Consider the following 15,489-nt stretch of genomic DNA (forward strand, 5'->3'; position numbering starts at 1 on the left):
GGGGGTGAGGGCCAGATGGCCAAGGGCCTTGAACAGCAGGCCAGGCAGTCTGAGTGTTATTTGGAAAAATTAGGAGGAATCACTGAAAATTTTAAGACTGCAGATTGTTTTTCTAGGAAGGATGTTCCAGTTGTAGATTGGAGGATGTTTTACAAAGGTGAGCTAAATTAAAATGTTATCATCTTAGCACAGGGCTGTGCTCGACTACGGGACTCAAGTGGACAGGTGAGGAGTGCTGGTGACTAGATTAGCGGTTCTCAAAGTGTAGTCCCCAAATGAGCAGCATCAGCATCACCTGGGAACTTGTTGGAAATTACACATTCTTGGTCTGGATCAGAAACTGTCACATTGAGGCTCAGCAGTTGGTATTTAACAAGCCCACAAGCGATGCTGTTGCATGCAGAATTTTGAGAACTCTTATTCTAGATATTAAGGTAAAACCAATAGGACCCTGAGAGTGTTTAGATGGGGATGGACTGTGACAGGATCTCAGGGGGATTTTCTGTTGCTTGGCTCGCCAGCCACAGGACCTCAGGGGGACTTCCGGTCGCCTGGCTCGCCAGCCACAGGACCTCAGGGGGACTTCCGGTCGTGTGGCTCGCCAGCCACAGGATCTCAGGGGGACTTCCGGTCGCCTGGCTCGTCAGCCACAGGATCTCGGGGGACTTCCGGTCGTCTGGCTCGTCAGCCACAGGATCTCAGGGGGACTTCCGGTCTTCTGGCTTTTTGCAAGGTAGATGAGAGCACCCTCCATTATGACAGAACATGGGAGGCGTAATAGGTTTGTGAACACAATGATGACTTCAGTTTTGGACGTGTTGAATTTGGGGTACTTGTGAGAAATTCAAGTAGAATTGTCCAGGAAGTTGGTGGGGAAATGGGTCTATACTTCAGCAGATGGCCTTGGGCTGGAGCTAGAGATTTTAGGGTTGTCATTGTGTAAGTGGTGGTTAAGGTGGTGCAGTTTAAGGATCTTGTGTTTATTCCAGCAGAATATCGAGAAGAGCAGGGGTTTGAGAAGCCCGAGGAACACCAGGCTTGGGGTAAAGAAAGGAAGAGGATTTTTGGAGAGAATGATAACTGATGCCAGAAGAGAGAGTTTAAGGGAGGAAGGAGCTTAGACAAAAGTGGTCATCAGCATCTGAGTCGAGTGAAGGCGGAGGGTTGTTTGACGGACACTCTGAAGTCAGGGGTGGCATAGCATGGTCAGTTGCAGTGAGACCAGAAGCTGGTGGGCAGCAGGGTGTGGGTGGGGGGCTCCAGGGAACTTGGTGGACTAAACATGTCTTCTGAAACCGTACAGAAATGGCATAAACCTGCAAGGGCAAAGAAAACAAAAAGGTGATAATAGGCACAAAATTTTGCAAGTTGGAAAGCAGATAAGTGAGTGGTAACTGACTCCACTCATCTGAGTAAACTGAGTTCTTGGCCCAAGAACTCTCAAAAGATGTGGGAATTGATGGCAGTGGGTTCTTCTGGAAGGAGGGTGTAAAGGTGGAACAAAACCCAGGAAGGTTGGTAGAAAGCTTATTTAAAAACCATTTCAGTCTTCAGATTTTTTGTTCTAGTCTGTGTAACTGGGCAGCTTTTCATCCTCAGCCGTAGCAGACGACCAGAGGTTCAATCTCTGCAGAGGAACATGTCACATAAGAGACTAGGCATGGCTGCGGGCAGGGCCATGGTAAAAACAAGGCTGTTGTCTTAGTGAGCCCAGGCTGCTATAACAGAATGCCAGAGACTGGGTGGCCTATGGACAACAGGTGTGTATTCTTCACAGCTCTGGAGGCTGAAAGTCCAGGATCAGGGGTCCGCAGATTCGGTGTCTGGTGAGACGGACACCTTGCCCTGCCCTCCTCACATGGTGGGAGGCTTAAGGGAGCCCTCTGGGGTCTCTTTTATGACACTGATGCCGTTCATGAGGGCTCCACCATCGTGACCTAATGACTTCCCAAAGGACCCACCTCCTAATACCATCCCCTTGGGGGTTAGAATTTCAACACGTGAATGTTGTACACACACAGAAATACGAACATGGTGGCACACATACTATAGGTGGGAGATTGCCCGTTCCTTGGTTGGACTGTGTAACCAGCTTTAGCGGAAACACTGACAGTGGCATGAGGGGTTCCTAAGGAAATTGGCCAACCAGATTACCCACTGCCAAGAGCTAAGTCTTCAAACCCACCCAAGTGCTCAGATTTTCAAGCACATTTTTAGTGCTCCACTCTTGAACAGTGGCAATAAACCAAGGATTGCCAGGCATCTGAAAAGAATCTCCAAGATGAAGGTTGGGCATCAAAACGGTCAACCAACTTGGAGGAAACAGTCTGTGCAGGGAGAAGAAAACATCTGTATTTCTTAAACATATTCAGAGAATAAGAGAAGACAGTATATCTGGGAAATAACAGGATCGATATATATATATACACACATACACGTGAATATTCAGAGACAAAAGTATGAAAGAAATAGAAAAAAACCAATAGAATTGTTGGAAGGATTGGGGCACCTGGGTGGCTCAGTTGGTTAAGCATCCGACCTCGGCTCAGGTCATGATCTCACAGTTTGTTAGTTCGAGCCCCTCATCGGGCTCTGTGCTGTCAGTTCAGAGCCTGGAGCCTGCTTCGGATTCTGTGTCTCCCTCGCTCTCTGCCCCTCCCCCACTCACTCTCTCTGTCTTTCAAAATATGAATAAACGTTAAAAAATTTTTTTAAAAAAATTGTTGGATAGATTGAGAAAATAATTTGGAAAGTAGAGCAAAAACAAAGATTGAGAAAAAAAGGAAATAAGTAGTTAGAACCAATATAAGAAGTTGAGCATCTGTAAAAGTTTCAGGAAGAGAAAGACAGAGGCTGGGAAATTGTTTTTAAAAATCATGAAAATTACCCACAACCGAATATATGAGTTCCCAGATTCAAATGCTCAGCAAAATGGATTAAAATAGACCTACAGTGAGGCTGTCATGGTGAAATTTTAGAAACACCAGAGACAAAGATCGTAGAAGCTCCCAGAAAGAAGTCATCTACAAATCAAAATGTCTTCAGATTCCACAGCAACAGCACCGTGGAGCTGTACCTTCAAAACTGGGGGGAAAGGATTTCTGACTTAGAATTCTACACCTAACCAGAGAATAAAGGCATTTTCACACAAAAGTTTTACCGACCAAGAAGCTGCCGGAGGATTGAGTTACAATGAAGTCAAGAGCAAACCAAGGAGGAGGAGGACGTTCCTCTAAGAAACAAGAATGGGGAAGACGTGGAGGGCATACCAAGTCTTCCTCAACATCTTGGGAGGATATTTACATAGCAGGGAGAGGGTTCAGGCTGGAGGTAGTGATAAACACCCAGAAAACAAAGGAAATGGAGAGGAGAAACAAGGGAATTGTGAATTCTTTAATAAATTAAAGCAACAGGCTGTGGTGAGAAAAAGCAGTGATTGTGAACTTACTCAGCGGCACATAGCTGTGCTTTCATAGGCTTGCTAATGTTAGTGTGTGTGATGGAGGCCGGGAAACATGTGGACGTGTGACTGGCAGGAACGTGTTCAATCTTCAGCTTCCGTAGTAAGATGTCGGCTACAGTGCCTGAAATTGAAAAATGGAAGTAGAAGTCAGTAAGAGCTTAGAGATAAAGACAGGTGTACCACACCAATCAGCTAAAAGATTTTTTTTTAAGGTTTTTGTTTTGTTTTGTTTTTGAGAGAAAGAGAGTGTGAGCAGGGGAGGAGCAGAGAGAGGGAGCGAGGGAATCCCAAGCAGGCTCCATGCTATCAGCACAGAGCCCGACACGGGGTTCGAACCCATGAATTGTGAGATCGTGACCTGAGCTGAAATCAAGACTCGGATGCTTAACTGACTGTTGTCACCCAGGTGCCCCCAGCTAAAAGATTTTTAAACCATTTCCTTTTGGGAGGGGGAGATAGAGAGGTGGGGTGCTTTTCCAGTAAAGTATCTTATATCCCTGTTGGCTTAAATCCTGCCTTTATGGCAGACCTTTAGAATATGGGTGGGCAGTGAAAAAATGGGACACGGTCCATGTAGACGAGTCTCAAGTGAGGCTGGGAAGAGGTAAGACAGTGGATGGGGGATGATGGGGCTTCAGGGAGGGGAGTTGGTTTTTAAAGTGTAAGAAATGTGAACACGCGTCATGCTGAGCGGAACTAGCAGAGGGGCTGATGGAGGGTATGGGCGAGGGGCGTTGGTTGATGGTTAGGGTGAGGGCTGGGATGTGAGATGTAAAGGAAACACGTATAAATGGTTAAGGAGGAAGTTTAGTTAGCTGTCACTAACTAGTTTGAGGCTGGTGTAGAGGACACGCATAGAAGCGGATAGCACAGGCTCCGGACACTGTCCCCAGACAGATGAAGACCCCACACGTACCCCTTTCTGAGGTCTCTTTCATGAAAGACCTAGGCCTTGGGCTGTGAGGGGTTCAGGGCATTTGGACAGGGACTCCCTCCCTGGGCTACATGGTTACAGAATCTCCAAGAGAGCCCAGCAGGGCCGTCCCTCATGCTCCTCACCACCAGTCATTTTATATGGTTTCCGTTCCTAGTGGTTTGGACAAAAAGGTAGAATAGATGGAGAGAGAGGAGTTTCAGCCTTAGATGCCTTTGCTTGCTTCTTCCATTTGCTGTTTTAGCAGTGTCGCCAACATATCCAAAATGCAGCTCTGGGTTTCTTCCCCTGCGCCAACCGGGTCCTCCCCTCAGCCTTCTCCACGTCAGCACAGGCACCATCACCCAGATCCTTTTGACCTTACCCCTAATGGATCTTGAGTCCATTTCTCTCCGTCATCCCATCTCTTCGGCCAGCGCTCTCGTCTCTCCGGGCCCAGTGGCCACATCCAGCAGTGGCTCCATGCCTTTGCCCTGGCTCATCTCTTCTAATCTCCATGTGGAAGGACACAGCGTCTTAAAATGAAGGCTAAATTGTGTCCCTGCTTCTTTTAAGCCCCTGCTTAAAACCCTCCAGGGGCTTCTTGCTGCAGCTAGAATGTCAGTCTGACTTGAGTTCCAGGCAGAAAAGACCTCTTGGCAAAGCCATATTTTCTGGCCCACACTCGCCCAAAGCTCATCTATCACGGGCCTTACCAATGGCCCCAGAAGGAGCCAACACGATATCAACACCTTGGTTTTGTTTTCCTTTTTTAAACATATGATTCAATGGTTGTGGATCTTTTTAAGTGATCATTTCCCCAGTGGTACATTTTCCTAATCTGGACCCGTGGTAAAACAGTAACATTTTAATCTGTCGTTTCACAGCTACTTAACAGGGACATCAGCTTTCTAGCCTGAAGTCGTGGGGACCTTTCTCCCTACCCTCTGTTCTACCTCATCTGCTCAGCCAGTTCCCCATGTTAGGGTCTGTTAGAATATCTCCACTTTATATTACCGAATTCAGTACCGGATTTTGTATCACTTTTTGGGCCATAACCCAAAATAAAGACTCTAAAAGGCATTGAACAAAAAATGTTATGATTTTACCCAGGGTCTTTTGCCTCTGTCATTCTTCGTGTCCACTTTGCCCCAGCTGACTTCTCTGCTATTTGCAGAAGTTTGGGGCACTGTGTCCAGACGCAGCAGTGACAGAAGAAAGCCTATGTCTTCTGTGTCTCTCAGGAGTGGGGAAACCTTTCCCAAAAGCTTCCCAAGCAGACCTCACACCTCACTGGTCAGAACTGGGTCACCTGCCCATTCCTAAACCAATCACTAAGGAGGGGGATGGCTTTACGTAACAAGCAGTTGCTTTCCTAGAGTTTGAGACGTCATCTTCCTCTGATGTGCGTGGCTGTGTGGACAAGACTAAAGACCTATGTGTTTGAGGAGGAAGGAGAGGGGGAGAGGGGTAGGCAGCCCAGCACCTGGCTGTACAGTATATAAACACATCTCAGTTACAAAACACCTCCTACATGGTAGACACACTTAGGACCTCATGTGCATTATTCCACAAGGTCTCCACAACTAAGCGGGAGGAACGGTGGCAGAACAGATTCTGGAGTGGCGGGCCTAGGCTGTGGCACTCAGCGGCATGTAGGTGAGAGCTTGGGCTCAAACTCAAGTGCCGCATCCAAACCCATGGTATTTCCGCTACCACCATGGGAACGGTTGGAACAGCCACTCTTCAAAAAAAAAAAAAACAAAAACAAAAAACAACTATGTTTCTTAACAGCCAAGTGCATAGAAGGCTTTCAGATGTTCTCAGCCATGGAATTCTCCAAATTTGACTCCTAGTTAAAGAGTATAGCAGCTGTAATTAGATGGGACTCAGGGTGGCAACTAGAACGTTTTCTTTTTTTTCTTTTAATTTTTTTTAAGTTTGTTTATTTTTGACAGAGACAAAGTGCGAGCATGAGCTGGGGAGGTGCAGAGAGAGAGAGAGAGACACAGAATCCGAAGCAGGCTCCAGGCTCCAAGCTGTCAGCACAGAGCCTGACGCGGGGCTCGAACTCACGAACCGTAAGATCGTGACCTGGGCTGAAGTCGGATGCTTAACTGACTGAGCCACCCAGGCGCCCCTAACTAGAATGTTTTCTAAGCTTCCCCTCCCCCCAGTAGCACCCAAGGTGCTTCTGGAAGCTAAGGCTTCTCGAAACATGCTGAGACATCAGCAGCCACTTGCAGCCAGGCGGCCCTCGACCCCTAGGAATTAGAGCAGCTTGTGTGCCCTCCAGGTCACCTTTCCTCAAAGGGGATTTTGAAGATTACACACTTATTTTGTACTTCATGCTTTTGGCTCTCTGCCCAGAGAATTGAAAAAACACCCCTGGAAAGGTAACCATCTGCGTTCGCGGTGATGGTGTCTACCAGAAAGGGGCTGTTGGGTAGAGCCGGTGATGTGGGGGAAGACCCCAGTGTTCTGATCGCATTCAAGCCCTGTGAGCCCTTTGCTCTTAAAGGCTCCTTTTGTTTCAGTTTGTTGAACATGTAGTTGCTGAGCAATCTTCCCGGAGTCCCCGCTCGGAATCTGCCATCTGCCTGACTCGCTCCTGTCAGCCCCACAGATAGCCCGTCCACCAGGCTATAGCCCGCCACCAGGCTATAGCCCGTCCACCAGGCTATAGCCCGCCTCACTCTTCCTTTTCTGAACGTACCATTCCCTGTTGAGGACCCTCCCTGCTTGTTTCTGTTTATTTAAGTCTCATCCATCCTTCATCATAAGTCCCATTACATCTAAAATGCTTCTCAAACATCCAGCCCTTTTAGTAATTTCTTCCTTCCCTGAACTTCTGTAACATTACTGCGTTCATGACTCACGTGGCATATACAGCCACTGAACTTGTGGTGCGAGGTTTTTGTTATTTTTTAATGTTTATTTATTTGTGAGGGGGGCTGGTGGGAGAGGGAATGCACACGCTAGCAGGGGAGGGGCAGAGAGAGAGGGAGACAGAATCTGAAGCAGGCTTCAGGCTCTGAGCTGACAGCTCAGAACGTGGGGCTCGAACCCATGAACCTCGAGATCATGACCTGAGCCGAAATCAAGAATCCGACACTTAACTGACTGAGCCACCCAGGCACACCTGTTTTGCTTTGTTTTGATAGATCTTTCTTTTTGGCCAGGCTGTAGGCATGTCAAGGATAAGTACCAGGTTTTCAATTTCAGCATCTCTAGTGTCTAGAGAAAGAGGGGAGAGACACATGCCCTTTACAGAGCACTTTCGAATGTCTCTTTTGATCCTCACCTACATGAGAAGGACAATATGTGTGTTATCTCCACTTCAAAGATGGAATGTCAGTCTGTGTAATGTAAGGGATTCTTCCAAGGTGACGAGGCCAGCAAATGGTAGGAGGACAGCTTGGCCTCAGGTTTTCTAAGTCCTGTGCTCCTTCTACTATACAAAGGTAGTATTAAGCAAATGCCACATTTATAGGGCACATAACGTCATAGGAGCTCAGAGGTAGATGATCTTGTACATTTGGGTAGTTCATGAAGGCCTCCTGGAGAAGGTAGAAATCGAGCTGCTTCTTGAACAGTAGGTTGGACAAATGACTGAGTATGGCAAAAGACTGACAGATGAGTTGAGACTGTGAGCAATGTGCCCAGCCCACGAGGACACAGTGGGACAGTTCCCGGGAAGCACTGGGAAGTGCAGCAAGGGAGGCAGCATGGAGCGGGGTTCTGGAAGGCCTATGTGGGAGCTGAGTCTCCACTCTTGCAGATCAGGAGTTGGGGGTGGGTCTCTAGGAGAATAAGCATCCTCCTGCAAGAGGACTCCTCAGCCAAGGAAGTAGGAGCACCATTACCGGACAGAACCAGGGGCTGCTTCTGAGGACAGATGGGGTAAGTGGGGAGGGGGATACCGGAACCCTCTGAATTTTCGCCCGTATCTTCATTCCAGTGTTACCCAATCAGTGCTCTGCCTTTCAGCTGAGAAACCTGGCAGGGCTGTAAACTCAGCTACTGTTACTCAACAGCATGAGGATTCAGAATCTTAAGTTGGGTCTCCAGCCCTCTTGGCCTTGATCTCTGAAGGCTGACATTCAGCCTGGTTCTAGAAGCTTCTAGGTTTCAGTCTGTGGCTTGAATTGAGACTTTGAGGATTTGAGCTTGTTACTCTCTTTTCTAAATCATTCACTGCCACTGATAGTGGCCACCCATCGGCGGCCTTGGGTTTCCTTACCCATAGTGTTTTAGGATGGCAGCAGCTTGATTTCTACCTTCTCCAGGCCTTCATGAACTACCCAAATGTACATGCGGTCTCCAAGAGCTGGGCCTTCTGTGGGCGTGCCATGTCAGGTAACTTCCGGGGAACTCATTCTCGGTGTGCCGTGGGCTGCTTGGTTCCCATCTCAGAATATCAGCAGGATTTCCACTACTTTCTACCCTCCTGAAGGCAGATATCCTCATTTCCCTACTCCTCTGTAATTTGCAATGTGCTATCCTGGCACCGAATTCCCTACCGGTTAGGAACTTTTCAGTGACAAGTAATGACAATGGAATCTGTCCTAAGGGAAGAAGAAAACGAACGTCGGGGGCCATAGAACCATGGGGAGTTGGAGGATTCGGTTGCAAAAATGGATTGAGACTAAAGCCAAAATCTGCTGAGCCAAGAAACAGGATGACAACCATCCAATGGGGTTGAAGCATCGCCAGGTGCTGCTTTTTAAGTTCTGTTGTGCTCATTCATTCTGTATTCAAGTTTCTGAGTGCTAACTAGGTGAGGGTGTCTGGTGGGCCTGGGTTGGAGCTGCACACCCCCGTGGGAACAGGAGAGGGGATATCCGCCTCTAGGTTGGTGGGCAGTAAGGCCCTCCCACACAGTAAGCACAATGGTGGGCCCCCAAAATTGTAGAAGAAGGAGTGTTATATCCCAGGTAGCTAAAAACAACAAAAGAATGGGTAGATTTACAGATAGGCCCCAAGGGGAGAAAAGCATGAACCAGACTTCCACATACATGTAGTGTCATACGTCCATAAATTCTGGGAAAATAAATTCCCACAGGCTTGTGGGAAAACAAGTAAACTCAAGATTCTCCTAACATTCTTGATATTCTGAGGCCAAGATGTGGCAGTCTCAGCTAATAGTAAAGGTCATTCCTTGGTGAAGAAAATGGATTGGGCAGTTAGAAACATGGAGAGATCCTTACATGCGCTCTTTTGGTCCCTGTCCTCTTACTTCCTAATGTCTAGAAGAAGGTTTAAAAAGAAGAGAGTAAAAATCTTACTTATTGATCACGAAAAAGCAAGACAAAGTAACAAAGATGACGGGCAATCAATTTTCTTCATGGCAAATATTGTGGAAGACAGGAAATGAGAGAGGAGAAAACAATGTGAATGACTCAGATTTGCAGCCAGCTGACAGATGTCGTCTGGGCTAAAGGCTTACCGGTTGTAGAACTTTCAAATCCTTTTGAGTCCTATATACTTTTTCCACTAAAAAAAAAATAATAATAATAAAACGATTGACTCTTCTTAGTACCTTGTGGGTATCCCTGGATTCGTTTGTTAATTCATGCATCTGACATTTATTGGCATTTACTGAGTGCCAAAGATCGAAAGACAAATTGCATTTCTTTGATGGCTCTGGAAGGTATTGTGGTAGATAGTCTCCAAAGTGGCTTCCATTGATTCCTTTTGTTGTTGAACCCCCACCCCCACCCCGCCCCTTGAACCTGGCTGCCTGGTACTTGCTTTGGCCAATAAAATGCAACAGAAGTGACCTGTGGCAGTCCCTAGCCTTTAAGGGGTCTGGCAGTTGCTTCTTTCAGTTACCATGTAACAGTCTGATCACCCAATGGCCACCATGCTGTGAGGAAGCCCCAGCCAGCCCGGGAGAGTGCTGGTGCACCTGGTGAGCCAGCAAAGCCTTCTTAGACCTTGCAGCCCAGCCCAGCCCAGCCCAGCCACGCTGAATGCAGCCCAGTGAGTGCATCTACTTGATGCCACATAAGCACCGGCTGAGCCCAGTTGCCCCCCAGAGATAACAGTGGTAGCTGAAAGCTTCCATGATTTGTTTTGCAGCAACAGATGAGTGGAGGAAGTAGCATGATACCAGGTCAGTTGGCAGGACCTTCCCAGGTGGAAGGGATCTGAGGCTTTCAGGTAGCATAGTGGTGATTCTGGAGAACTCTGGTGTGCAGCCTATTGGTAGGGGGGAGGTGGGAGGGATTAGGAAGGGCCCCTGATGCAAGGGAAGAGGTGCGCCTCAGACCCCGACCGGGTACTGCTTACTGCTGCTTACTTACACCTGCCCTTCCGTAGGTTGTCGCTACTCGCTGGGCACTCCTGCTCACTTCCAGGTCCCATGTGTACTCCCAACCGAACCCTCGGGGTATCGGTCAAGTTCTGTTTATGTGTAAAATGGGGATAGAACTCTGAGGCAAGTGGTTGGCACTGACAGGGAAGGATGGGGAGACTGGATGCAGAAAGACAAGAGGCTGAGTGTCACCAACATCACCTCCTTTATAGCTGTGCCTGAGAACAGGCTACCCTGTGTCAGAGAATATTGCCATACTTCAGTTAAGAACATTTTAATTTATTTATCCAGCATTTGGTAGTCACCTGCAGGGCACTGCATCAGTCCCTGAAAATTCAAAGATGAAAACAGTTCCTAATTTCAAGATGTCCATCACTGCTCAGGGGGTAAATTCTGGGGCCGTGGTATGTTTTGGCATCATACAAGTTACTTAAACGTGTCCCTAGGAGAACTGCACCACCCAGTAGGAGAATTCATTTTACCTCTTCACTTAAAAAACAAACAAACAAACAAACAAACAAAAACCACTAATTTATTCACCCTCACCCTCCTGGCCTCCATCCTTCCAGACCTCAGCTCCACCTGACGCTGCTTGCTTCTGGGTCTAGATCTACTTTTCTAGATCTATTTTTTTGTCGTGCAACTTCCCCAGCTTGAACTTGGTTGGTGCCTCATGGATCACAGACTTATTCTGTGATGGACCTGAACCAGGTGATTCTACAGCTTAGAAACGGGCCCCCAGAGGTCATCGTATTGTTTTCCAAAGATGACAGTGAAGTGGAACCGCAGACCCATGAAGTGGCCATGTGACTCACCCCTCGTACAGCCACAGACACCTTTCAGAATTCTGGCTCTGCTGAGCATCTGCCAGCTTGTGTGTAAGTTGTGTCTTCTGTCAGATTGGTTTCTAAGACAAGGGTCAAACTCTTAAAACTTCTTATAAAGAACAAAATGGATCCAGTTAATGGTGAACTCTAGAAACACAGGGCTGAAGAGAGAAGCAAAAAGTCGCAACGGTCAGGTTCAGGATAATCAAGTATGGAGCCCGACGGCAATGAACATGGCTCAGCTCGTGCGTGGCAGTGAGTTTCCTCTCGTTCGAAAAGAGAATCGCAGAGAGTGAAAAAGGGTGTGGCTCTAAAATCCCAACTCTGGCCATTTGAAATTCCTACCCTTCCTTCCCTTTTGATGAAACCATCTAAAGCGATGACGGGAAGTTGGTAAGGAATGGATACTTTGAGAGCTTCTGGAGGCACGGGGATGCTTGCTGCTGTAGCCTGTGCCCCACTTCCCGGATGCTGGCGGTGGCTCCCTGGCTGCCCCTGGCTATGCGTGAGGCGGCTCATGGCCCATTTATAGTGGGGACTGCTCCTCTCCTACCCCACTGCCCTTCCTAAATTTCATCCAAGCTGGCATCAGTGGAGCCATGTGACCTTGGGCAAGTCAACTGCTATCGGCCTCAATTTTCTCATCAATAAAAGGAGGAGGTGAGATTAGGCCTGTGGTTTTATAAATACATGTTCTAAAGGAAAGAAAGAGAACAACACAGGGAAAGAGACTGTGTGCGCCAGGCACACCTGGGCCATAACCTGTTGCTTCTCACATGGAGGTCTTATTAGAGATTTTCCAGAACTGAGATCAGATCCAGATTTAGGCAAGAATTTTTTTTCTACTTTTAGAAAGAGAGGCCAAGCTCTACCATTTGGAGCTCTGTCTTCCCCTGCTTTCTCCTTTTTTTTCTTTGTGGTATGTTTCTCCTCAGTGATTCTTTCAGTGCACTATTTTTTTTTTTTGTATTGAAAATAGACATTTTGTTTATACAAGGTACAATTTCAAAATAACAGTTATAAAATACGTAGCTATAATTGACAAGGAGTATAAATAGAAAAACGTATATATGGGAAATGTCACTGAGTTCAGTTTCCTTCTTTCTGAATCCTTAAATCAAGAGGACTCACTGGGCACAGTACCTCTTTGCTCCTTTTCAGTGCATGCAGAGCACCTAACTGGAGAGACGGTGGTTAGGAGCTACGATGACGTCATCATCCTCGCAGCCGTCTCATAAGGCAGGAGGAGCCACATAATTCTCTTCCAGCCGCAGGTGTATTTATTTCTCTTCTTTGTGAACTGCAAGTCGGGATGCGGGATGGAGTAGTCAAGCTGATGAGCTCTCCTGAATAAATGTCTTAATGAAGTAAAAGGAAGGCCGAGGTGTCCAGCCACTCCCAGAAAAGCTTCAAGTGCCAGGACTTTAGGAAGTCAGCCCTACTCTTGAGACAGGGCATCCTGAGACTGGAGAGGCTACAAATACAGGAGGTGTCTCGGCTGGCCACGGTCGATAAAATGACACCAACATGTTTGTTTTATCATCCTGACGGGCTCTTTGCTGGCACCCAACACCTGAGTCTTTCCTTGGACCTCTTCGGCTAGGGAAGAGTTGGCATCCTTGCTTCAGCCTTGGCTGCCCTCAGCTCCCCCCTGGAGTTTCCTAGGTTGTGTGCTTGGTTTTCTGCATCCTCGTCTCTGCCGTTGGTTCCCCCAGTCATTGGTATCTCTTCCATGTTCTCCATTGCAACAGTGCGTATCTGCGAAGTTTGCCTGTAAAGCAGGTAATTCACAGGTTTTGAAAAGAGGAGAGGGTTGTCCGCAAACCGAGTCAACAGATGGTTCCTATTGAACACTCAGATGGAGAAGGCCTAGATCGCTTCCATCCACAGATGGAATTTAAACCTTAGTTTGGTATTTTAACGCCCTCATCCGCTAAATATTCACCATGCTGTTGGAGCCACTCACCCCCTCTTTTCCCTCTGCTAAATAGCAGTAGTCAAATGGCAGGAACAAAAAGGAAAGAGTCCTGGGAGCCTGGGGAAGCCAGACAAGATCGTCTTGATGAAAATGATGCGATATTTATAAAGCTTTTAAAACAGTTCTTGGCACTTTGTACGTGTTAAAGAAACAAATATATTAATCAGTTCCTGAGTCACCAAGAGTAGGGGAGGCAGAGTCTTAATTCCACATGTTTCCCTGTCACTGTTTTTTTAGGCCCTGAGTTTCTGGGTCAGCAGTTTTCTTCCATGGATTATATCATGTACCTCTTGAGGATAGGCAAGTCTAGGGCATTTCAAAGTAAACACTTTGAATCCAAACAAAGCCAAAACGTCAATTTGAAGAGCTATATCCACCCTAAGCTCACTGCAGTTACTGTTTACAATAGCCAAGATACGGAAGCAACCTAAGTGTCCGTTGACTGATGAATGGGTAAAGAAATGCTATGTAGATACAATGGAATATTACTCAGCCATAAAAAAGAATGACATCCTGCCATTTGCAACAACACAGATGGACCTAGAGGGCATTATGCTACGTGAAATAAGTCAGACAGAGAAAGACAGATACCATATGATTTCACTTATATGCAGAACCTAGAAAACAAACATGGACAAACAAAACAAACACACGTGTGGGTACAGAGAACAAACTGGTGGTTGCTAGAGGTGAGGGGCTAGTGGCCAGCAGGTGAAATAGGTGAAGGGGATTAAGAGGTACAGACTTCAGTTATAAATTAAATCATGGGGATGTCATGTACAGCATGGGGAATGTAGTCAATGATATTTGTAATAACTTTGTACTGTGTCGGGTAGTAAGCAGACTTAGCATGGGGATCATATCATAATTCATAAAAATACTGAATCACTATGATGTACACCTGAAACGAATTGGATATTGCATGTCAACCATACTTCAATAAAAAAATAATACAGTACATAAGCACTTTGAGCTCCTTGGAGTGAGAGCTAGACTATGGATCAGGACTCTAGGCCAATGTACTGAAAATAATTTGCTAAAAGCCAATTTGTTGAGTGACAAATCTACCTAATAACCTACTTGCAAAAAAAGAACTTTATGGCAAAGAATTGATTCACCAAATGACCAAGTAGTTATTATGCTTTTCATTATGCTTTTCAGGTTTATCAATTCTTCTTAAAGATACATTTATGAATATTTCCTTATTATAGTCAGTGAATATTGATATTTTCATCTTATAAGCATACTTATTAGCCATATATACCAAATATACAAAGTCTTTTAAGATTCTCTTTTTAATGTGTTCTTAAAAAAGACTATGTATACTTTTTTTAAGTCCATATAGTTACTCATTATAATCTCTTAAGAATGTAACCCCAAATACAACAGCTCATGTGGAAATTTAGTTACAGTGATATTTTGAAAATCCTTTAAAAGTCATTTTTGATTTTGCCAGCATTTGAGCATTTTGGGGATTGTTTTGACAGATTTTTGAGTAACACATCAAACTTAGTGTGTTAATTTCTAAATGATCTGTGAGGTTTCTGGCACCTCTTTTGGTTGAGATGGTATTACCAGCTTTTGAAGATCGATGTGAATATTTAGGTGACTTTTTCGTTGTGGCTTTATAGCAGTATTTCATGGAATATTCATGTTGCCAGAGTCAGGCTCAAAGGATGATATAATCTTTATACTGATAAATTTAGCAAAGAATATTTTATGACTAGTGACTAAATAGTTTCAGCAAACTTGATTTCCATTGTTCATTGTGTAATGCTGAGGAAGGATCCAGAACAGCCATAGCAATATGGAATGCTGGAACACTGGTTATTAATTAATAGGAGTATAAAATTAAGACTAATGTGCCATTTGAGGCTTTAATGAAAATGATACAAGTACCTAAAGAGTAGAAAAATAATGAAAACTCTGGGGCACCTGGGTGGCTCAGTTGGGTGAGCATCCGACTTCGGCTCAGGTCGTGATCTCATG

The 15,489-nt window shown here is 45.9% G+C and overlaps 2 protein-coding genes and 1 long non-coding RNA gene across 7 annotated transcripts in view; 1 reads left to right on the plus strand and 2 right to left on the minus strand.

The window, feature by feature from the left end:
- FBH1 (F-box DNA helicase 1) overlaps positions 1-15,489 on the plus strand; it is a 217,617-nt gene that overhangs the window by 51,881 nt on the left and 150,247 nt on the right. The window lies entirely within an intron of this gene.
- On the minus strand, positions 3,379-10,068 carry LOC123386426. Its single transcript, XR_006600272.1, has 2 exons — positions 9,826-10,068; positions 3,379-3,584 (listed from the first exon to the last, which is right to left on the minus strand). It is a non-coding gene; the product is annotated as an uncharacterized LOC123386426 (long non-coding RNA).
- The window catches only part of IL15RA (interleukin 15 receptor subunit alpha), a 51,033-nt gene continuing 46,502 nt past the window's right edge, over positions 10,959-15,489 (minus strand). For all 3 annotated transcript variants that reach the window (XM_023256308.2, XM_023256307.2, XM_045060838.1), the window contains one exon: positions 10,959-13,293. In XM_023256308.2, the coding sequence (XP_023112076.1) occupies positions 13,122-13,293 (172 nt within the window). In that variant the 3' untranslated portion in view covers positions 10,959-13,121. The remainder of the gene's footprint in view (positions 13,294-15,489) is intronic.

The sequence above is a fragment of the Felis catus genome, chromosome B4, assembly GCF_018350175.1.
Source record: "Felis catus isolate Fca126 chromosome B4, F.catus_Fca126_mat1.0, whole genome shotgun sequence".
Taxonomy (NCBI): Eukaryota; Metazoa; Chordata; class Mammalia; order Carnivora; family Felidae; genus Felis; species Felis catus.